This window comes from Chironomus tepperi, unplaced genomic scaffold, assembly GCF_022539635.2.
Source record: "Chironomus tepperi strain 1889 unplaced genomic scaffold, CSIRO-AGI_Ctep_v1 contig_163, whole genome shotgun sequence".
Lineage (NCBI taxonomy): Eukaryota > Metazoa > Arthropoda > Insecta > Diptera > Chironomidae > Chironomus > Chironomus tepperi.
The window spans coordinates 1,357,256-1,380,890 of NW_027226285.1; the positions used below are offsets into that span (position 1 = coordinate 1,357,256).

The window sequence follows — 23,635 nt, forward strand, 5'->3', positions numbered from 1 at the left end:
ACAATACTTACTTTTTACATGCTTCGTGTTTACCGATACTCATTCTCATTCCTTCTATTTCCCTCATGGATTCATGAAATAAAATAAAATGAGAAAAAATTAAAATTGAAATATATTTTTTTTGTAAGAAAATTTTCATTGTTATTGCTTTCAATTACTCAAAGTCATTTGGTTTATGTTCGGGACAATGGAAGGCACGAGAATGAAAAAAGAAAAGGAAAAAAAAAGGATTTGGGCTTCCACAATAATTATTGCTTTGTTCTGCTCGAGATTTTCATTACGAGTCTAATTTGTAATTTAATGAAATTATGAAAATATCTCGTTTCATTTTAATTTCATTGTTGATCCTTGTGATGGATTTGGTCAGTTTTGGGGCATTTGTTGTGCTTAGAAGCTTAGACCTGTAGAAGCTGCTTTAAGTAAGGTCTTGGATTCTGACTTTGTGGTTGGCAAAAGATCACGTGGGGGTCCAAAGAAATCATGGAAGGCTTGTGACTTATGGATTGATCTTTACGACCAGTGGGCAGTAGGAGAGTAGCTGCTTAGTCACTTGATGAGTCTAGTCTAGAGTTTAGGGCTTCTGAAGCAATGAAGGAGATTTTAGATCCCAAGTTCATTACATACCGTCAAATCTCCCTCCCTGTATACACATCTTGTACTTCCAGTCCTGAATAAATCAGGTCCTGAGGCTGAGCTTTAACCAATAACTCAATTCCCACAAAATCCCCATATCAGCCTCACACAATACCTCACAACAGATACAACAAAACTTTTTCTATTAAACCACAAATTTCCTTCTTATACAATAAAAAGAAACAGCAGAAGGGATCAAAGGGATTGTATTGAGGGATGAAAGAATAAATAAGCAAATGGATGTTGTTAAATTAATTAAAATAATTAGCAGAAGAATGTTGTTTCTAATGAGCAACAAAAATAAAAAATATAGAAACGAAAATGCTAATTTGTAAAGTAATGAACCTTTGAAGTTGTAGAAACAATATTCATTGGACATGCACCAGAAAGTTCTGGTATTATTAATTCAACAGAAAAATCTCTCAAGCTTAAAAACTCAAGAAAACTCAGATACAATAGTTGACTCTTTTTTGTCTGTTTTGGTGATGCTTGTTTCCTTTAGGGGTCATTTGGATGTTATGTAACACTTGAACAGGAGGTTTTAGGTGCTTTGTTACTTACTTGATTCGTGAAGTACCCTTAAATGAGCATAAGTTTGAATTTTATTAATAAAATCCAACAAAATCTTAAAGTATCCGTGTCATAGCGTCATCCATCCTTAACACTCATATCTATGAGTTCTTTAATTCCTTATTAAATTCCTTTAAAACAATTTTTTTACTTAATTTCTGGTTGCTATGAAAAAAAAGAACCTAAAGTATTGTTAAACCTCAAGTTATAATATCTAAGAGCTCTTATATTATGTTGAGATTCTTTCTTAGAAAAACACAAAAAATGAAGGACTTTTTCAGACCTGGTAACTGCCCCGAAGAAATACTCAATACGTCTTGTTGATGGATGTATTACAATGGTTTCCGTTGCATAGGCGGAATGATTTGAAAGTCATCTGTTTGGATCACTTGAAATTATTGATTTAGTGACCTTCAAAATGATTGGAATAATAATTAAGATTGGACATGCCTCGGCATTTGCTTAAAATTGAATATTCAATAAATGAACTAACTTTTCTTCTTATTTTTCATCCCAAAAAAAACTCAAAGTTTTTGTGGGTTTAGAATTTCCATTGATTTCCATACTGAATAGAATCTGTTGCTTCAAATTTTATTCACCAAATGAAAATTGAAAAGTCAAATATTTGACTTTAGATTTAAAAAGAAATTTTCATCGGATGAATGAATATTGTGGTTAATTACAGTCACAATTGACCTAGTTTATATCCCCAACTGTCTATTGAATTTGGGATTTTTGTTGCATATCCTCAAACATTTCCTTAAAATTGAAATTGAAATCAATGTGGAAATGGAGAGTGTAGTGGTTAACACAAAGGGGTAAGTAAGTAGGAATTCTCGAGTAACTGACATTAAGGTGCATCCAGTAGCTTTCCAAAATACCGCAAAATACTCTGCAATCATTCGATGTCATGCAAAAAAACGGATCAACAACTGCATCAGTAACTAATAAAATTCATATCCTTGTAAACTTCCTCCACAACATTGCATGTATGTTTCCCTCCACCCACAATAGTTTCCATGGTCAAAAAGATATACCAGTAAAATTACAACACATATGTGGATGACATATATATATGGTAAATGCAGCAAAAACACACAAGATGACAGAAAATAAAAAAAAAAAATGCTTTAACCTTCATCAAAAATGTGGAAAGTGCCAACCATAAGGAGAGTGTAAATTTGTTCATCACGTTTCACTTACAAGCGATGAATACAAATGAATTTTATCTGACTGAATGCTACTGTTTTTTAAAAATGGTTAAAGGCAAATGATGATGATGATGATTTTGTATGTATGGATATTTTGTGGATCGTTTTGGTGAAAATTTTCTTTCCTTCAAAATCTCACTTACGGATGAGCTGTTTTTGGTAGGGAGATGCAACTGAGTTGAAGTAAATGGCAGGCTTGTTTGGGGTTGTTGGAAATTTGTAGGATAGATTCTGTTTACGCCCCTGGGGCCGGCTTTGTAACTTACCCGGGATACCCTGCCCTATCCGCTTATCCCATCTCTTCAGCTCAAGGGTACTAAGGATAGTGTAAGGTGGAACAGTCTAGAATAACCATGCCTATCCGTGTAGGTAAGAATAGGATATCCCATGTAACTTAAGAAATCGATCAATAATCCCATCTCTGACAATTTTAGAGTATTCCTCTGTTTCCATTTCTAGGAATTTCTGGCTATGCCCCAGACCCCACATCCATAAATATTTGGCTAAGCTCCTTTCCCCACCTCCTTAATTTCTGGCTACACCTCAGATCTTACCCCCGAATCAAAGTCTTCATAACACCAAAACACCCAATTCAATTGCTCTATTAAAACAAACCAATTCCTACCCCTGAGCATCAATGTAATTCCTCTCGCAAACTCTACCAACTGCATCAATATCATCTCAATATGAGCATACTGAATGTTTTAATCAATATTACAAAACTGGTTATGTGCAAATGTTTCTATTGGATTTTTATTGACATCCATATTGAAACCTGTTGAGCATCAATGGCAAGTCATTAACTCCTCATCATTGAAAAGAAATAAAATGTCATAAAATATATATGTTGTTGGAGTACTAAACATAATTTCTCACTCCAATAATGAGAACATGTAAGTGCCCGAAGTTTCCTGATATATTAGAGCACATATTTTACTCTATATTATGAAGTTAACTCAATATGTCTTGTAATTTTTGCCATTAAATGCTCATTTTCAGACGACATTAAATTATGCTGTTGGCATGAAATTGCTTTATGCTCATTATGAGACTCGTAAATGTACATAAGGCTGCTGATTTTATGTTATTATTCATAAATACATACATACTATGAATAAAGCTTCTTAACCTGTACATTTATAAGGACTTTGTTAAGAAGTTCAATTCATATTCAGACTGAGTTTATTAAAAACTTTTAAATTAGTTTTAAGCTTCTTGAAAATTACAAGTATTGTGGTTATGTATATATATATATATATTTGAATTTCTTACCTTATCTCCTTACCGCCCACATCCAATCAACAAACAATCCAATTAATTTCAGCTAATAACTTTTCCCATTAAATTCCTTCATAAAATTTTATCGACTTCCCACACCCTAAAATTAGACCTCTTTAAACTTCACATCTACTACATTAGCAGAGATTTAATCACACACCATAATGGAATTCCACATGACGTCGATCAATTCCTTGAATACTATCCCTAATATATATACATATGAATGCGTAATCTCGTCACTAAAATGAAATAAATTTAATTAAAATGACCACATAGAGTGATAAGAAATGGACATTAATGACAAAAAAAATAATGTCCAATTGTCAGTTCGCTTCCGCACTTCAATAAATTATCCAATCAACATAATATAAGGCGAATGAAATGAGCGAAAGATAATGCAAGTTATGGTGAGTTAGAGTATGGGTGGAGGAATGGCGCTGGCAAGGAAATGGTTTTTGTTATTGTAACAGCTTGTTGGCCCATCCTTGAGTTTATTTGGGTTGTGGAAGATTAACCAAACTCATATACTTACTTACTGCGCTGTCGCCTAAAACTAGCTCTATTGCTAACTATCGCTTGTCAACTCCCGATTCCAATCACAAACTGTCTCGATGGATAGTTTATATCTCCAAATTGTTCCTGCACTTAAATGGGTCTCTCACCTTCTGAGGGTCAAAAACTTATTTGGTGTTGACTAGCATCAAGTTGACAATAAGCTGTCTTTTGTCCAGCATGTGTCATCCATAGCAAGTCAAAAACCCAGACAACAACCCCATCGCATCCAAAAATATTGCTAACATGAATAAGGAAATGAAGAAAATGCGATGAAAAATCTAATGAGAAAGCTTTTTGGTTTTGCAATATAAATCAGAGCTTCAATGTAATTTTCGATAAGCACTGGCTCTGAAAATTGTGAAATCGAGCGTAAAAGTTTCTGATAAATTTCAACATCGGCATTTTCGGTTACCACATTTTCGAGTATTAATTTTCCATTCTTATTAGGAAGGAAAATGATTTTTTTTTCTTTCTCCCGCTCATATTTCGTCGAAATAATTTACTGAACATGCAAAATGAAAATTTTCACAATTGCGGGAACTTGTACAGCAAATGATTCTTCATCACCGACCACAAAATAAAAATTTTTCATATTTAACATTATTTTTTTTTCTCTTTCATTTCAGATCCGCTCAATAAATCTTTCTCAACATTTTTCCTCGCCGCATTACACACCAATATATAGCAACAAGGAGGGAGAGAGATAGAAACACAACAAAAAAATTTAATCGTGAAAATTAATGTTGCACATCACTCACTAATTTATGTGCAATGAAATGAAATGTTAATGTCATTTTGATTGCAGATTTTTTATTAGCACTTTTTCTTTTGGGGATACTTGTTGTGGATTGTGCAAAATGACTTGTATTCTACATAGTAGGGATTATAGATGTTTAAGAGCCCTTTTATGAAGCTTCAATTTTTGGGATTTTTTAATGTTTCTTCGGATGGCAAAATGTCAAAAGAGCGACCAAATAATTCATGGATAAAAACTAACAGTATTGCAATTGGAACTAGTAAGCGTTAGTAAGCGATAAAGCTAGTTTTAGGCGACATCTATGAGAAGTCATGGATCACAATTGATCTGTACTTTAATTTGACCAGCTACAACCCCAAATGCACAAGTTCAATGATTGAGCTGTCCTTTTTCGAATAATATACAGTGAAAATACGGCTCACAGTCTAATTTGGCAGGCTGAGGACAATAGCGTCATCAAAGTAATAGTTCTGATCCCACAATAAACTGTAGCTGTAACTGTAGCCTGACGCACCCATACTCGTCAAACAATCAATGGCCGCTGATCTGAATAGTTTTCATCCAGATTCTGCTTAACTAAGTCACAATGGCAGCATCACGCCTGCCTGATGTCGGATTTTAAATCGACTACACGACTTGTGCTACTCGTAAACCCCCAATTACTTCCTTACTTGTCCACCAACAATTTCCATCCTCTATCTCTTTCATGCTTGCTTTCAATTTTGTTTTTATATTTTTTTTGTGTTTGGCTCGTCGTTAAGCGAAAGATTTATGGAATGTCACAAAAGTTTTTCATTCACTTTTTCTTTCTCCCGCATTTATTCACTTTCTAATGAACATAAAATGTATTTATTGTGACTATATTTTAATTGTGAATTGCAATTTTAGAAAATGTTTAATTTTCGTTAGCGAGTTCATGGTAAATGAAAATTTATGCCTGATATACATATTTGGCATACAAGTTAAGAATTGCTAATGGGTATTGAAATAAATTTTTATTCACGCAAGCTGGCTTTTGGTGGATACAGATAGTGACTGCATAAATAAATGCTGATGGTTATGGAATTTATTGTTTTGGGTTAGAATCTAGACTGACAATCTGTTTCCATGACAATTAAATTGCAAAAATTTTTAATTTATCAAATTGCATTTTCCAATATTTTCCTGAAATATTTCCCAATTTATCATTATTTTTTCTACGAACAGCCAGCTTAATATCTCCAATTTTCCTAATAACGGAAAAGAATCCACGCTCTAATAAATGAAAATGCTTGTTTATATCTATTACATCGTTTTTCCATTCATTCATTTCCTCCATCCTAAATTATCGTGTACAACAAGTAAAGAACATGTACTTAAAATGACATCGGAATTATCATTACGTCTCGAATGAAAAAAAGTGGAGCTGGGGAGGGTTACTAAAAGAAAAGAAGAACTGAATTCGTATAAATTACAAAATCATTTTGCTGCAAAAATAAATATAACTTTACTTATTGCAGCATATAAATCTTGGATTGTCTCTTTCTTCTATGGATTGTCTCATTGTCTATACCTTCTTGTGTTTTGGTAATAAATGGCATTTTGAGCTATCTTTTGTTTCCCGTACGATAATTTATTATCAATTACTTCTATTGTAATCGATGTCCTCTATCAGATGGCACATGGTGCCTGAAACTGAGTCGAATTTTTACCCTCGACATTCCCTATGCACGGCAATCAAAGCAAATGCGCTCCAGTCAAGGATGTATGTAGAAACCACAATTTATATGAATCGTCCGAAAAATTTCAGACTCTTCTTTCAACATTACATTAAATATCAACAAACATAACCTCAAAAAAATATTTCAAGGTTCTTCTACCGAAACATGATTTGTCGCTTCCAATATTACTTTTCATTTATAATTCTCCTTCCATTAATATCATTATCATTATTATTAATACCGTAATAGGAAAAATGAGCCAAATAATAAATGAATGTATGGTTGTGGATGCCATTAAGTATTATTATTAATATTTGTACTGATATTGATACTTAAGAGGATTGAAAGTCTTTTTTTTGTTTCAATTACGTCATTGTGAATTATAAAAAAATCTGTAGCTGTTGGATTTAATTAAATAAAATTTGTTCAAATGTTCCCAATCGGATTATAAATGATTAGTAATTTCTATCATAATTAATTAAATTAATCCCAAATGATGAGCTTATAACTTATTGTGGTATTGGAGCAGAGAAAAATTGAAAATTTTCAATAATTTGTGGGAAATTTTGTGATTTTGGGGGTTGGGTTTGAGGGTTTAAACCCCACCCCCTCTCATGCAATTGAACCAACCGCACCCAGCATTAAAAACCTCGGTCTACACCCCTGTCTAGTGATTAAATACAGTATTGCACCAAATCATACATAACTCAACAAAATAAAGTCAGCATCCAGACAAATTAAAGCACACTAAAGCATCCTCCTTTAAAAAGTCAGCTATAAAATTATAAATCTCCTTCAGATGCTACATGAAAAGTAATTACAAGCATTTTCTTCATGAATCTCTTAACCTCTCCGGCATAAATTCTCGTTTCATCCTTATCACAAACACTGTCGCTACTCAATATCGCGAGCTAATTAGGAACGATATTGACTTAATTAAATGCCAGCTACAAAACAATTTAACTCAATTTTTATATAATGAATAAAGTGGAATGCTTGAAGTGGGTGGAATGTCCACTTTATGGTGAATTACTGGGAATTGCTAACTATGTTGACTATTTTGTACTCAGTTGAAGTACGCTGGTCGTACAGATCTGTAATCCATGGCTTCTCTCAGTTGGCGTCTGAAACTGGCTTCATCGATTGTTGGCCTATCGATTGTTTCATGCAGTGCCTCATTAAAAGATCTCGAAGTTGACGCAGACTTTGTATGGAATATAGCCTACCCTAACAGACATAGAACACGCTTTTAGGTACCTTACTGATATTAATGCTTCATGAAAGCATGCTCTACTGTCTGTTAGTCCTACAACAAATCTGCGTCAAAATACATCCTTCAAATCTCCAATTTTTTCCAACTCATTTCGCATTTATACTTGAGAGTTAATTTAAAATTGTGGTAAACAACATTTCGTATGATTAATAACTTATCGTGACATTTTTCCTCATTACTAAATATGATTGACGCTACAGAATTAACTTCCATAGAGATAAATAATCCTCTTCTTATTTACATTCATAATATAATTAAGTCATTTAAGAAATTTATGGGCGATTATTATAATTACGATGACAAGATGGGAGGCGGCAGATTTAGCTAGTTGAAATACTTTAAAGGAAACTTTAATTGTTGTTGACGTCTAACCTTGAGTTGTGTAAATTTAATTTTATTTAAACTTTGTGCTGTTTTGTAGTCATTGAATAAATTAGGGATGATAAAGTTACAATTTATAATTAAATGGATGGGGGGATGAGGAGGTGCTAATAGAATAAAAGGCTTTATGATTTTTTTTGTCTTTTTGTTACTGTAACCATCGGCACTAAAACTTTAATTATAAATTATTAATGAGGTATTGTTTAATAAAATTGAATATATGTCCAAATTATTTTAATTAGGTATATTGAATAGAGTGTGGGATGTAGGCTGTTTAAAGCGCATTTTAACAATATGTATAACATGCATGAATGGGTCATAGTTATGGAAATTTACAGAACGCTCATTTTGTTATAAAAGTTATATTATTTGAATAGAGTACCTGGAAGCTATTACATAGGCATATTAATGTACTCCTAATTTTATGAATTCTCAATACATGCGGTCAGTAAGTCAATGGAAGCTACCAAATCAATGATTAATTGGAGCCACACAACAGGGGAATAACAGGGACGTCGATAGATAATTTTGAAGGTGGCGAAGCAGAAACGGGGGCTGCTTAGAATTAGAAGGGACTGACCCATGACACCCCATCCACCCTAGTCCAGTCTAGTGCTAAGAACAACTAGATTCTGGATTGAGGTAGAATTATATCGAATATGACCTAGCACCAGAGTCACGCTTATCTGGAACTGGATTTTCGACTATTTCTACATCATGTGCCTTTCTTGTAAGAGCATTTTTGACACTGATCTTTGTTAATCAATTAAGGGATGTTATGTGACAAGTGACAAAATTGGCAAAAATGATAAAAATGTCAAACTTCATGACCTGAGTCATGACCCCCTGTAATCAATACTGAACATCCAATCAGAATATTTAAAGTCTCCATCACCTACCTCAACATAAATTCCCATCATCAACAATCTAAATAAGACTTCTAATATACTTAAATAAAATTATCAACATTCAAATTATTGTCATTAAGTAAATTTCATGTCATGGTGAACAAGTCAACTCAAAGTTCCACATACTATATAAAAACTAGTAATCACGCAAGATAATCACTTGAATTATTTCTAAAAATACCAATTCGACATTAGTATTAAAGTTTTTCTAAAACGATGAACAAGCTCACAAAGATTCCATTCGAAAAAATACAAGTTTTAAGGCAAATGTACGGTTCAGATCGTTCACCGACAGTAAATGCAATTACAAACATTCTCAATCGAATCAAAAAGACGCCAGAGCTTGAAAAGCGAGTTGAATTTTTAAGTTTAGACGACAATTGGTGCAGAAATGGAACAATTTTAATTAAAAATGAATCGCGAGTTTATTTCAATACTTTGGAAAAAGCACCTTATCATAGCATAAGGTCAATGCTTGATGCTTTAGATGTCGAAGATGAAATTACATTTGTATGCATATCTGACAAATTCCGAACGATTTTACATGACTTTTTATGGTACAATAACTTAGAGAGAATATTTGAAGAAGGAACAAGTGGATACTGGATGTCAAAGGAGCATGCAAAGTCATTGAATATTGAAAGGTATAAAAGCTTGATTTTCTAAATGCAACATTAATGACATTCTTTGATTTCAATCAGCCTAGCAGATGATTACATCATTAAGCCACTAAATACAAATCATGTCAATGACATAAATACTGAATGTCCTCGTGATGGCGGTGATCATTTAAACTACGTTAAAAATTCAATAGAACACAAAATGTCAGTCGGAATATTTGACAAGCATACAAGTGAGCTTATGGCATGGTGCTTTGAAATGGATTATTGCTCAATTGGAATGGGCGTCGTAAAATCATCAAAAAAGCGATCTGGACTTGGAAGCTATGCTGTTAAAACACTACTAAAGAGAATAGCGAATGATAATGATATGGACATTACATGGCATGTCATTCATGGACATAAAATATCTCATAAATTTTGTCAGAGCATTGGTGGAGAAATTTTCGATACTTTTACATGGCTGTCAGCAAAAAGGAAGGTCATTAAGGGTGCATCAAGATTTGGGCTATATCAGCTGATTTATTGAATGGATTATTATGTTTTATAGCTGATGATGGACATTTTGGTAGCTAAATTGCTCAATATAAAAATAATTTTAGATGTCTGCACGTGAATATGCTGCAATCTCAAATTTCATACTGATAATTAAATTTTGTGGATTTTCACTAATACTAGGAAGGTTTTAGCTCATTTTTCTCTTTGAGAGAATTAGGTTTTTACCAAAATAACTTGTAAAGATAGAGATTCTAAATAAAAACTGCGTTGATATGTGTAGGTCTATGTAATGCAGAGTTGTTCAACATTTTTTGTGTCGCGGCACACCTTGGTGGTCAGCTCCTACCAAAACTAAGTAGCATACATCTCATTCCATTTCCAAACTGCTCACTAGTGTATCGTGACACAGAGTTTGAGCAGCACTGATGTAATGCATGTTTTTTAAGAATGAGAATCGCCTCTCACGGCATTTTTTTCCTTTTTTGGTCAAATGTGCTAAAAGGCATTCTTTCAGTGTATTATTTTTGTGTACATTACATACACAGCAGTAAGTTTTGTTTATAATCAATATTGAGTTTTGGGTTTCAATATTTAGTTTACTTCTAACATTCAATCAATTGATTACAGTTTATTAACAGTCAATTAAAAATGACGATAACAATGGTTCACACACAATATGGATCAATTGAAGGATCCATAAGGACATCAAAGTTAGACAAGGAATTTTTAAGTTTTCAAGGAATTCCATTCATGAAGCAACCAATTAAGGAATTGCGTTTTAGAGATCCACAGCCGCCAGAGCCTTGGACTATTCCGATTGATTGCACAAAGGACTGCTCGAGCTATTGCAACTTTATAGGCTTGAAGAGTGGAAAGGAAGATGCAGCTGGGATCAATGTCTTTGTTCGCATTGATGCAATCAAAAAAGACCGGTTGTTGCCCGTTTTTGTATATATTCACGGCGGTAAGCGATAAGATTAGATATGACTAAGATAAAATTGAAAAACAAACAATTAAGATTAAGTGCCGTGGTATTAGTTGCCGGCATATGACTCATCATTGCCATTAATATTTCTTTTCGTCTGCATAGGTGGATTCTTCAGCGGTTCTAGTCGTCACGATCTTTGTGGACCTGATTACATGGTCGAACGTGACATTGTATTAGTGACCTTTAACTACAGACTTGGTGTCTTGGGATTCTTAAGCCTTAATGATCCGTCCCTCAATATTCCCGGCAATGCTGGACTTAAAGATCAAGTTTTTGCACTCAAGTGGATTCAACAAAACATAAAAGCATTCGGCGGAGATCCAAATAACGTCACATTATGTGGTGAGAGTGCTGGGGCTGTAAGCATACATCTCCACATGATATCCGAACAATCACATGGATTATTTCACAAAGCTATACTCATTTCCGGATCTGCGTTTATCAAGTCATGGGGTGTCATTGATAAAAGTGACTTTGCAGAACGATTAGCACGACGATGTGGATGGGATGGAAATGGCGGTGAGGCAAAAATGCTTGAAATTTTGGAGAAGGCTAATCCGCATACATTAATGAAGTTTGGTGATGTTACGAATTTATTCACTGAGGATGAATTTTCGCAATTCATGATTTTCGGATTTCAACCTGTTGTTGAGCCTTATGTGGGGAAAAATTGCTTCCTTCCAAAAGATCCAGTATTGTTGGCACAAGAAGGTGTTTGGTCAACTGATATTCCATGCTTAATTGGAGGTGCAACAATTGAAGGTGCGATGTTCAGCTTCTTGCATCGAAATCAAAAATCCATCGACCTGCTACAAAAGCCACAATACTTTTGTCCATCAAAGGAACTAAATATTGATTTGAACAGTCCAAAAGCCTTAAAATATGGACAAATGCTTAAGGAACTGTATTTTGCTGACAAACCCGTAACAATGAAAAATCTAGAAATTTTATTAGATTATGCTGGCGACCGACAAATCTGGCATGGAGTCTACAATGCAATCAAGCAACGAATTAAAGCTGGCGGTAAAACATTCATGTTCAGATTCGATGCAAATACAAAAATGAATTTAATTAAGCAAATTGGAAAAATTGAATATACAGGTGCAGCACACGGTGACATGAGTTTGTATTTTTTGTCTAGGTGAGCTTTTGTTGCTTCCAATTCAAGTGAATTAGCATATAAAATTTTATTAAATAAATTACTTCACAGTTCTTATGTCGAGGCACCAAAGCCAAACAGTATCGAGTACAAAATGATGGAAAAAATGATAAAATTAATTGAGAGTTTCCTGCTCACTAGAAATCCGAACACTGAAGCGGAAAATGTTGTGTGGGAACCTGTGACTGATGAGTTTAATTGTTTGACTATTAATGAGAAGAATTTTGAAATTGGAGTATTTCCTGAAAAGGACGTTCTGGATGTCTGGAATTCAATATTTGAAGAGGAAAATGTAAAGGTTTATTGAAATAAAGGAACGAGTTTTTCAAGTTCATTTGTGTTTTGGGGATATTAAAGGTCATGTATTAGAGCAGTGTTGTCCAAACTATGTGCCACGGCACACCTTGGTTGTAAACCTCAACTGCACGGTTCATAGCATTACACGCACTATTGTGCCGCAGCACACAGGTTGTCCACCACTGCATCAAAGCAAACTGTAATTATATCAATGATTCGTCATCCAGCTCCAACACCCAGACATTAATAAAAATTCCCAAAATATTCCCAACACACTTAATTACCATTACATTCATCTTCTACTGCTACACAAGTCACGATTCATTCTCAAATATTCCAGTATTCTGTTTACCGTCACAGATTCATAAATGTGTGCTTATGATAATTTTTGTTAATATACGACAAAATCGAACAGCTGTTTCATACACAGTTGTATAAATTTACTGCCATGTAGCAACATGTTGATGCCGGCAAAATATATGTGCTGACTAAATTAAATATTTTTTTTTTTTGTTGGCTAAAACAAGTAAGCAACATGTAGATGTGCCAGATACTAGATTACAATTTTTGTTTTGGCACTGGAAGTGCAGATGAAATTTATTATTCTTTATTGACCAGAGTTGTGGACTAGGACAAAGTTTATTGAATTGGTTTAATATTCAGCCATAAGCCACCTTTCTTGACATTCATGAATGAACTTGTATCAATTGTTAACGGACGTAGAGTCTTCTCGTTGACTGTCATTTCGAAGTTCCTTACAATTTCAACTACGGCAGCTTTAACTTGAATCTGAGCAAAGCGTTTACCCTGTGGAGATTTGTAAATTAGTTCTATACTGTTTTTTAAGATTGAGGTCGCATTAATTTACCAAACATATTCTTGGACCGTCACTGAATGGCAGCAGAACACCACGATCTTCGAAAGCTTTGGGTCCACCATTTTCGGGATCGAATCTTTCAGGAATGAATTCTTCGGGATTTGGATAGTAATCTGTGGCAAATTAAAAACGAATGAATAACTTCAGGTGTTTCAGGATGGCTAGAATAAGTCACAATACCTGGATCCCGATGAATTGAATGGATTGGAATGTTCACACTCATTCCTTTTTCAATCTTGTATTTCTTTCCATTTCCACAATCTAGGACAATTTCCTCATTACACTGTCTGTTGTAGATTCCAATTGGCTGATGAAGTCGAAGTGATTCGTAGAAGACCTGATTTAAATACTCATTATCGAGCAATTTGTCAAAAATGATTTTTCCATTTTCATCAATTATTTTATCGTTGACCTCCTTGCGTAGCTTATCCTGTGTTTTTTGATTTGCTGCGAGCTAAATAAATTAAAATTAGATCTGGGTCAAAAAATGGCAGTAATTCCAATTTTACTTCATATAAAATATGTGCAATTGCCAACGAGCTTGTCTCAAAGCCATCAGTAAAGAATGTAACTCCATGTGCTGCCATTTCAATATCGGAAATTGACTTTTTCTGTCTCAGTTCCAGTAAATAAGACATGAAATCTTCACGTGGAATTGGATTGGCTTCACGAAGTTCAACAGCTTGCTTCATTAAATTTACAAAGAAGTTCTCAGCTTCTTTATCGACCATGCTCATGTGGAAGAACTTTCGGATGTTTGGAAACATTGAAATCAGCATAAATTGGATGAACTGAATAATTCCATGAAAATCAACAAGTCTTCTGCCCATTTCGGCTATTTCAGGTTTTTCTGACTCGAAGGATTGTGCATTAGCGTTGAAGATACAGCTGGACACAGTATCAACTGTGAATCTAGCACAAATGTTGCGTACATCAAAAACTTTATTATTGTCCTTTTGATATTCATCCTTGACGTATTTTGTGAATTTCGTAAGGACTTCCTCGATGAGGGGGAAACAGGCACGAAGCTAATTGAATGGGAACAGTCAAAAAAATTATTTTTAGTCGTCACACTTTGTCTTCTACTTACTCTACTGCTGGTGAATGCGGGAGTGATTTCAGCTCGTTTTTCCTTCCATTCCTCACCTTTCAGGATGAATGGATTCCTAGCCATGACTGGTTCCAACTCTTTAGTGAACTAATGTTTTAATGAGAAATTGAAAGTTAGTTTGACTGCGGCAGGGCGGTTGAACGGCTGACCCTACTTAATTAAGACAACATCAACTTCAAGACATGCTAGCTACTCACCAAATTACTAAATTCATTGTCGTGGAAGCTTGCAAAATGAGTGGTCAGCACAGCTTTAGCAACGTCTGGCGAAATAATCATGAATTGGGGTGACCGAGTCTCGAAGTATCCAACTAAAGGTTCTTTGCCACGGAATACTCTGTAAAAATATTGATCAATATCAAGCTATTAACTAACATTATGAAATAGCAGTTAATCAACTTACTGATAAATGTCATCGAAATCATACAAAAAATTCCGCATAAACAAAATCGCATTTGGTAAATTTCCTAATGGAAACTTTGCCTTTAAATGTGGAATTCCTCGTTCCTCAAAATAGTTATACTTTTTAGTATACCATTTGTAAAACAGAACTGCCGCACTTAGTATTAGAATTAATGCTGTCCACATTTTGTTAAATCACTTTTGCACTGCTTGAAATTGAAAACACAACTGAATATTTATAAAAAAAGAAGGAACGGAAAAGTACGGAATGATATAATTTCTCACAGATGTTTTGTGTTCTGCTTCTTCAGTGTTTACAAAAATTTGATATTTAGGCATGCATGAAAAAAAAATTAAAGTTATGGACTTGAATATGAAGAAAGGTCAGATGCATCATGAGACGCCCAATTAGCGTCCGTACCCATTATAATAAGATGCTCACCGCCTTCCCTCCCCTTCCGTCCTTAAGAACGTTACGTAATATGTAAACAACCCCCCTGTCTGACGTTCATAAGAAGGATTGATAAGATACGTCTGACGTTCTGTCTCCTTATCTACTAATCACATTTAATCCATTTTATGATACCAAATGCTACGAAAACATTCCTTATTGACTGCACAAAACCTATTTCATAACTTTAAATTCCTTTTATTTATTTATCAAACCGGTTATTTGAGTGGCTTCATATTGATCCATAATCCACCAACTTTAACATTTAACAAATGATTTGGTTCGATTATCAATGGACGTTGTGTCTTCTCGTTGATGCTCAATTCGAAGTTCCTTACGATTTCAACGATTGCTGCTTTGACTTGAATTTGTGCGAATCGCTTGCCCTGTGGATGCGTTAGTGATTAATCTAATAGATGTTAATAAGGTTAAGACTCACCAGACAGATTCTTGGACCATCACCGAAGGGCGCTAGGACACCACGATCCTTGAAATACTTTATTCCACCATTTTCTGGGTCAAAACGTTCAGGAATGAAATCATCTGGATTTTTGTAGTATTCTGTGGATTAGAAATTACAGTCAGTATTTCCCCGAGTAGAACGGCTTAGTGTCTAATTTTGTAAGTATCATGACTCACGAGGATCGCGATGAAAACAGTGAATCGGTATGTTGATTCCCATTCCTTTCTCAATTTTAAAGACCTTTCCGTTTCCACAATCCAAGTTGATAGACTCCGTACACTCACGATTGTAGATTCCCAGAGGTTGATGGAGTCGTAATGCTTCGTAAAAGACCTGATTTAAGTACCCATTTTCTAGCATTTTTTCATACATGATCTTTCCTGATTCATCAATGATTGATTCGCTGATTTCGGTACGTAATTTTTGCTGTGCATTTTTGTTGCCGGCAAGCTGTTTTAAAGGAATATTGATGGTTTTAAGTTTCTTACTAATTATGGGCAGGCAAATAGGGACTCAAGGCAAGCAACGATACTTAATTGAAAATTTGAAAGTAGCCAATGATAGAACAAGCTTCAATTGGACTATATTGTCAACAAAGCGCGTTACTAAGTAAGTGACTGCCTTACCTCGTACAAAATATGCGCTATTCCCACTGAACTTGTCTCAAAACCTGAAATAAATCAATTTGAGAATCAGGTATGCAAATTACCACCATGCTGCTTAAGTCAATTTAACATTCCCAATTCTCACTAACCATCACTGAAGAAAGTAACTCCATGGGCAGCCATTTCAATATCCGAAATTGATTTCTTCTTCCTCAATTCAATCAAAAACGAAAGATAATCATCACGTTGAACTTTGCTACTTTTGCGAAGTTTCACTGCTTGAAGCATCAAATTAATGAAAAAGTCTTCAGATTCTTTATCCAAAATTCTCATCTTCAAAAGCTTCTGAATTCCGGGAAACAGTGAAGTCAAAAGGAATTGAACTAATCCAAAAGATGACAAAGCTTCCACGAACTTCTTTCCCATTACTCGGATTTCTGGATCTTCTTTGGTAAATGATTGAGCGTCAGCATTAAACACGCAGCTTGATACAACATCGGTTGTGTATCTGGCACAAATTTCACGGAGTTCCAATGGATTTTTGCTGTCTTTTTGATATTCATCTGTAACATATTTTGTGAAGCGATTCAGGACTTCTTCGATGAGTGGGAAACAGGCACGAAGCTGGGGAGATAGGATTTATGCTAAGTTTAAGATATTTTATGTAATAATAGTCAAACCTACTCTACTGTTCGTAAATGCTGGAGTGATTTGACCTCGCTTATCTTTCCATTCTTGTCCTCTTAAAACAAATGGATTTCTTCCAATCATAGGTTCAATGTCCTTATCAAACTGTAAACAAATCAAACTTGTAGACATGTAGAATCGAGAAAATAATGATACTTACTAAATGGCTGAACTCATTGTCATGGAAATTCGAAAAATTCGTTATCATAATTTTTTTGGCAACTTCCGGAGAAATGACAAGGTACCGGGGTGTTTTGGCTTCAAAATATCCAATCATTGGCTCTTTTCCGCTGAATTCGCTGGAATTTTAAAGGCAGGATTATATAGAGTATTGGGATTTTATGATTTGAGCCTCTTAAAGCTTCTCATGCTCAACTATGGTCATCGGCACCGAAAAAAACTACGGTTGAATGAAATTTTAGATCCGAGACACACAACACATTACTTAAAGTACCAAATTTCAATCATTAAGACTTCAAAAAGAGTTGGCACCAAACCCACCACCTCAGTATGCGTCCTTGTACCATTCTTTTAATGTTTAGCATGTCACGTCCTAAAAAGTTTGAGAACCATCACCTAAAAATTTTGAAGTCTTTTGCATTTTAAGTGATTTCAGAGATTAGACATGATAAACAATCTTTATTATGATAAACACTCAGTGCAAAGTGATTACTATCGCGTGCCACAAAACGTAGCGATAATGAAATATTTATAGTATTTCAAAGTTCAGTTTTCAGCGCTTATTTTTGCACAAGGTCATACTTCTTCCCAAAATATTTGAGATTTTTGAATTGTTCTCACAATTTTGATCATTTTTATGGCTGATTCACTAAAGTATATCAATATTTCATGCACTTCTACCTTAAAAGCTTCAAATTTAAAGCCCACTATTAGTCACTTTAAAAAACCTTGTTATTACTCACTTGTACATATCAACAAAGTCATAAAGTACATTCCTCTTAGTCAAAAATCCATTTGGAGTATTCCCTAATGGAAATTTAGCTTTAACTGCTGGAATTCCACGTTTTTCAAAGTAGTCGTAATTCCATGTGTACCACCGATATAGTAAGTAGACAATACTCAGAATCAATATCAAAACTGTCCACATTTTGATTCCGCACTTCTCTACGATTTAAAAACAAATGAAAGACTCTGTCTAAATTTCAGTGAATATTTTTCACAAATCTTCTTCTTTTACTAATATGATGTACAAATTTCGGTTGATAAGATAGGAACCCGAGTAGCACGATGCAATGAATTATATTTGCTAGTACTACTCGCATACTATATACTAGTATATACTAGTTCATGCGTCTTGGGTTAAAATCTGCCGTCAGGGCATTTTCTCGACTTATCGCTATACAGTGACTAAGAGGTGTCCAAGGAAGCACTATGTGCTGTTCGGGTAAACAGTACTTGACTCAAACCAGCTCAAAAGCCATTAGAAAAAGATTTATTAATTAAGTGATAAGCCTAAAACTCATTAAAATTTTTGACATTGTCATTTACTTAAAAATAATTTTCTAAGTCTAACTTACTCGTGACTTAATATTCTCGGCTGTACTTGATCATTGTCAAAATGGCACAAGTCAAATTGATCAAAAACATGACAAAGAGATTGTCAACAGGGTATGGGTGCATATCTAGCAGGGTTTGGCCAAGGTAATCCAATTTTTTATTAAGAATCTTCATTTTGATCCTCAAGCATCGTCTCTGGATCCTCAAAAATAATAAGGCATCCTTAAAAAGATCTTAATAGGCAGATCTTAATCATAAGCCTTATCTTAATTCCTTCACGTGTCAATTTAATAATATCACAAGAATCATATCCACAACACGATCAAAAGTCAATAAGACCTGCCTACGAATGTGCACGAATTATTTTATTTTCGATAATTTAACAAACAGCATTTTGGCAAAAATAAAATGAAGCTCGTAATTTTTATAGCCAAGATAAAAAAGCAAACAAACAATCTACAGCGATCGTATCAACAAGCGTTGATGATAATTGATTCTCAAGCATCTCCTTTGTCCTCTTCATTTTTTTCCATTTTTATTCTCATACAGTCGTTGAAATTCTTATATTATTATTTCTTTTTTTTACGTATATCCATTCAACCATACGTACATAAACATTATTATTTCTCTTTTTAAGAGGTCCACTGTAAAATTTTATGATACAACATACGGACGATGCGAAAAAAAAAGTGAAATGAATTGGGCATGGCAATCAAATTTTTGACTTTACGATTGTGCGTTTAAATGTTTGTTTTCTGGCTATGTCGCAACTCCTACCCTAGTTGACTTTAATCTTCACGTTTTTATGAATTCTTTTCTCTTCATCTTCTTTGCTATATGCTGTAAAAATAAATTGAAGGCACTTGAGAACAAAATAAACAAACGACGATGGATGGAAAGCAATTGATATGGTGTGTCCGTTGGATATGAGGGGTCAGGATGCTAATGGGATTTTTAATTTACTTTATTTGTGGTAAATTGGAGAACCAAAGGAGGAGGAAGTTGTCAAGTAAATTTTGACATAGTCTAGTATGAGTATATTGGCCATACCTCCAATTGGTCCAGAATTTTCAATTCCAACGACTCAAAATGATCCAAAAGCATCCTGAATTAATGCTCCTTGAACCCCACAAGTTGCACTTCCCTTTTTCCTTCTTTCCTAAACGATAAGAAAAACAATTTTACGATAGAATGAAAAGATGATATAAGAGGATGGATGCAATGTCATAAAAGCAGATAAGAAGCAGGAGTAGGAGCTGGCAAAAAAAATAATTCGCGAGAAAATAAAAAGCGGTCAATTGATGTAATGGAAGTGAATGTTGTAAAAACATCTTTTTGCTCTCTGTTTCTAACTGACTTTATGTTTATTTGGTACCAGATATGGGCGTTAGAGACATGACTGTCAAGAATCTTCTTAGTCAGTGTGGTAGAGGGTTTGGAAGAATTGAATGTTCAATTTTAATTGAACTTATGTTAAATTTAGATTTGACGTTCGTCAATTAAACGTACAATTTAAATTGAAATTTTATGAAATTATCTAAATTTCTTAGGTTCAAATCCTATCATTATCTCGAATTTCTTCTGCACTATCCCTCCTTCACCATTTTTTTGATACTTTTTTCCTTTTTTAGTGTAGAAAGATTATTCTTGGAGCTTTAAAGAGCGATAGAGCTTGCTTCAGACAACTACTAAGACAGGCCATGGATCACAATTGATCGGTACGGCCAGTAAAGTAGGTGGAGCCATAAAACATATTAAGTCACTAAAATCTACCTGAACCTTTAAAAGCATTTAAATTTTTCGCTAAAAATATCAGCATCATTAATAGCCGCAACTCATTATTTCCATAACATCCACAAATAAATGTGAGATAAACAATAGATCCGGATTATGTCATTTAACAACGTCTGAAAATTTCCTGATAACTGTTTGTAATCCATTTATAATTATTCGGGAAATTATTAATTAAAATGCCCGATATGCACTGAAATTTTGTCATACTTAATGTCCATTATGCTTTAAATAAATTCCGATAGATTTGACTCGCAATAAATAGAAATAAATGTTTAACTCAAAATAAATTAAATAATTACAATTGAATTTAATTTATGATGCTTTTGCTCCAATTTAATTCAGTCGGCGAATCTGTGCATTAACATTTCAGTTTACATCATCGAAAAAATAAACAAATGCTCAGAAGAATACACAAAAATTCACTCACACAACTACACAAAAGAGAAAAAAATATTTTCTGTCTCTTTCACACTTTCATACATTTTCTCTATTGCTATCTCATTTTCATACAAATCTCACTAAACTTCACAAGAGTAATCAGAAATGATTTATATAAGATGATGACTAAGAGCTGAGCAAAGCATACTTACCTGGCGTAGGGGTTACAGTGATCACTAAGGCTGTTCCCCCAGCATGAGTCTTTGTCATTGCACTTCGACGAAGATGACTGCTGCGATTACTCAACATCTGAGTAACTCGTTCGCGCAATTTTTGGTAGCAGGGACTTGCGTACGCGCTTGTCCCTACATTATAATATACATAAACAAATATACTAGAAAGGGAAGTGATAGGAACTGAAAATGTTAATAGTCGCATGTTTATAACGACTCCTGTATGAAATTTATGTATCTCAGTATCTACACTTTAGAAGCACATTAAGACTTCGGGTTTTTTGCATATGAAAGTTGACGACATGCAAAATATTTAGAGACATCAATTCTACGTTAATGATATGTCAGTCGCGCAGCATGAGACCAAATATTAGCCTCAATGTTCACTCCTTAGCCAATATCGATGATAATCATTTGTGTGACAATCAAGCAGCTCATTTATGGCACTTTTCATCTAGCTAACAAGATCTAAATCTCATAAATGATTTATTGTCTAAAATGAGACGTAAATAATATAGTTTTTTGATAATTTGATGGCAATCAGCACGAACTTCCTTCAGTAAATGAATGACGGCAATTTCGAACCTCAAACAAGTCTTTTTGGCACATATTGCTACATGTGACTATTTACTTGTTTGTTGATGCTATACGAAGGTTATTGGCTGTTGTGGCTGAATATTTGTGGACGTAATAAACTCATAAAAGCTCAATAAATTTCCGATTAATTTACGTTAATTAATTCAACGGGCTAATTTATTTAATCTTTTTAAGACAAGAACTAATGAAGGAATTAAAGTCTGTAGACAAACTGGAAGGTCATCACATGCGTACCTGTCGGACTGCTTCACAATAAATTATTTGCTTGACAAATTGTCACATAAAATTAGTTTTAAAAATATCGCAAATCTTTGTCATTAGATGTGCGTGGTAAGTCATTAGACAGCTTCAAAGGGAATCACTTTGTGGATACAAAAATAGACAAGAAGTGATTTGTCAAAGATTTCACAAAATAAAATTATGACAGGAAATTTTAAGGCAAAGACAATTGAATTTTATGATAGACATTTAAATCTGATGTAGGTTGGGAATTTTGATTTAGAGGAAGTCCGCTGGGTAATTTGATTTTATTGAGTAAAATGAGAGTTATGGATATGTGATTATGGTAATTTAATGTGGATATGAATTAGATTTTGTATGACTTATTGAGTATCTTTTGACTGTGGATAATGAAATACCCAACAATCTTTACATGATTATGGATGTTAATGCATGGACCATCTGTGAAAAAAGTATGAAATTTTTTAAGATTTGAACTTTTACCTTGAGCAAAAAAAGTAAATTTTTCAGAATTTAAGCTAAATTCTTTATACTTCACAAGAAAAATTTTCTGTCTCTTTCACACACTTTCTCTATTGCTATTTCACTTTCATACAAATCTCAATAAACTTCGCAAGTACATTCAGAAATTACTTATATAAGAGGGTGAGTAAGAGCAAATGAAAGCATACTTACCTGGCGTAGGGGTTACAGTGATCACTAAGGCTGTTCCCCCAGCATGAGTCTTTGTCATTGCACTTCGACGAAGATGACTGCTGCGATTACTCAACATCTGAGTAACTCGTTCGCGCAATTTTTGGTAGCAGGGACTTGCGTACGCGCTTGTCCCTACATTTTAATATACATAAACAAATATACTAGAAAGGAAAGAGGTAGAAATTAAATATGTCAAGAGTCGCATGCTTATAACGACTCTTGTATGAAATTTATGTATCTCAGTATCTACACTTTAGAAGCACATTAAGGCTTCGGGTTTTTTGCATATGAAAGTTGACGACATGCTAAATATTTAGAGATATCAATTCTGGACTAATGATATGTCAGTCGCGCAGCATGAGACCAAATATTAAGCTCAATGTTCACTCCTTAGCCAAAATCGATGAAAATCATTTGTGTGACGATCAAGCAGCTCATTTATGGCACTTTTCATCTTGCTAACAAGATCTAAATCTCATAAATGATTTATTGTCTAAAATGGAACGTAAATAATATAATTTTTTGATAATTTGATGGCAATCAGCACGAACTTCCTTCAGTAAATGAATGACGGCAATTTTGAACCTCAAACAAGTCTTTTTTTAGAGAATTTTTGGCACATATTGTTTCATGTGATTATTTACTTGTTTGTTGATGCTATATGAAGGTTGCTGGCTGTTGAGGCTGAATATTTGTGGACGTAATAAACTCATAAAAGCCCAATAAATATCCGATTAATTTACGTTAATTAAT

The 23,635-nt window shown here is 34.1% G+C and overlaps 3 protein-coding genes and 2 non-coding genes across 5 annotated transcripts; 4 read left to right on the forward strand and 1 right to left on the reverse strand.

Moving 5' to 3' along the window:
- Positions 1-9,485: 9,485 nt before the first annotated feature.
- LOC139088583 (uncharacterized) lies at positions 9,486-10,645 on the forward strand. Its single transcript, XM_070637852.1, has 2 exons — positions 9,486-9,913; positions 9,971-10,645. The coding sequence occupies exons 1-2, from the start codon at positions 9,486-9,488 to the stop codon at positions 10,416-10,418; spliced, it is 876 nt and encodes a 291-aa protein (XP_070493953.1). The 3' UTR covers positions 10,419-10,645.
- Positions 10,646-10,955: 310 nt separating this feature from the next.
- LOC139088516 (esterase B1-like) lies at positions 10,956-12,868 on the forward strand. The gene is made up of 3 exons (XM_070637772.1): positions 10,956-11,351; positions 11,478-12,516; positions 12,586-12,868. Exons 1-3 carry the CDS (start codon positions 11,036-11,038, stop codon positions 12,839-12,841), a joined length of 1,611 nt encoding a protein of 536 aa, XP_070493873.1. The 5' UTR covers positions 10,956-11,035; the 3' UTR covers positions 12,842-12,868.
- Positions 12,869-13,395: 527 nt separating this feature from the next.
- Positions 13,396-18,551, reverse strand: LOC139088584 (uncharacterized). Its single transcript, XM_070637853.1, has 15 exons — positions 18,350-18,551; positions 17,587-17,725; positions 17,424-17,531; positions 16,889-17,363; positions 16,761-16,804; positions 16,311-16,584; positions 16,111-16,232; positions 15,893-16,057; positions 15,222-15,409; positions 15,017-15,155; positions 14,799-14,906; positions 14,218-14,736; positions 13,889-14,162; positions 13,700-13,821; positions 13,396-13,638 (listed from the first exon to the last, which is right to left on the reverse strand). Exons 1-15 carry the CDS (start codon positions 18,532-18,534, stop codon positions 13,471-13,473), a joined length of 3,030 nt encoding a protein of 1,009 aa, XP_070493954.1. The 5' UTR covers positions 18,535-18,551; the 3' UTR covers positions 13,396-13,470.
- Positions 18,552-21,320: 2,769 nt separating this feature from the next.
- On the forward strand, positions 21,321-21,484 carry LOC139088609 (U1 spliceosomal RNA). Its single transcript, XR_011544245.1, has one exon. It is a non-coding gene; the product is annotated as a U1 spliceosomal RNA (small nuclear RNA).
- A 1,369-nt stretch (positions 21,485-22,853) lies between these two features.
- Positions 22,854-23,017, forward strand: LOC139088603 (U1 spliceosomal RNA). The gene has a single exon (XR_011544239.1). It is a non-coding gene; the product is annotated as a U1 spliceosomal RNA (small nuclear RNA).
- Positions 23,018-23,635: the final 618 nt, after the last annotated feature.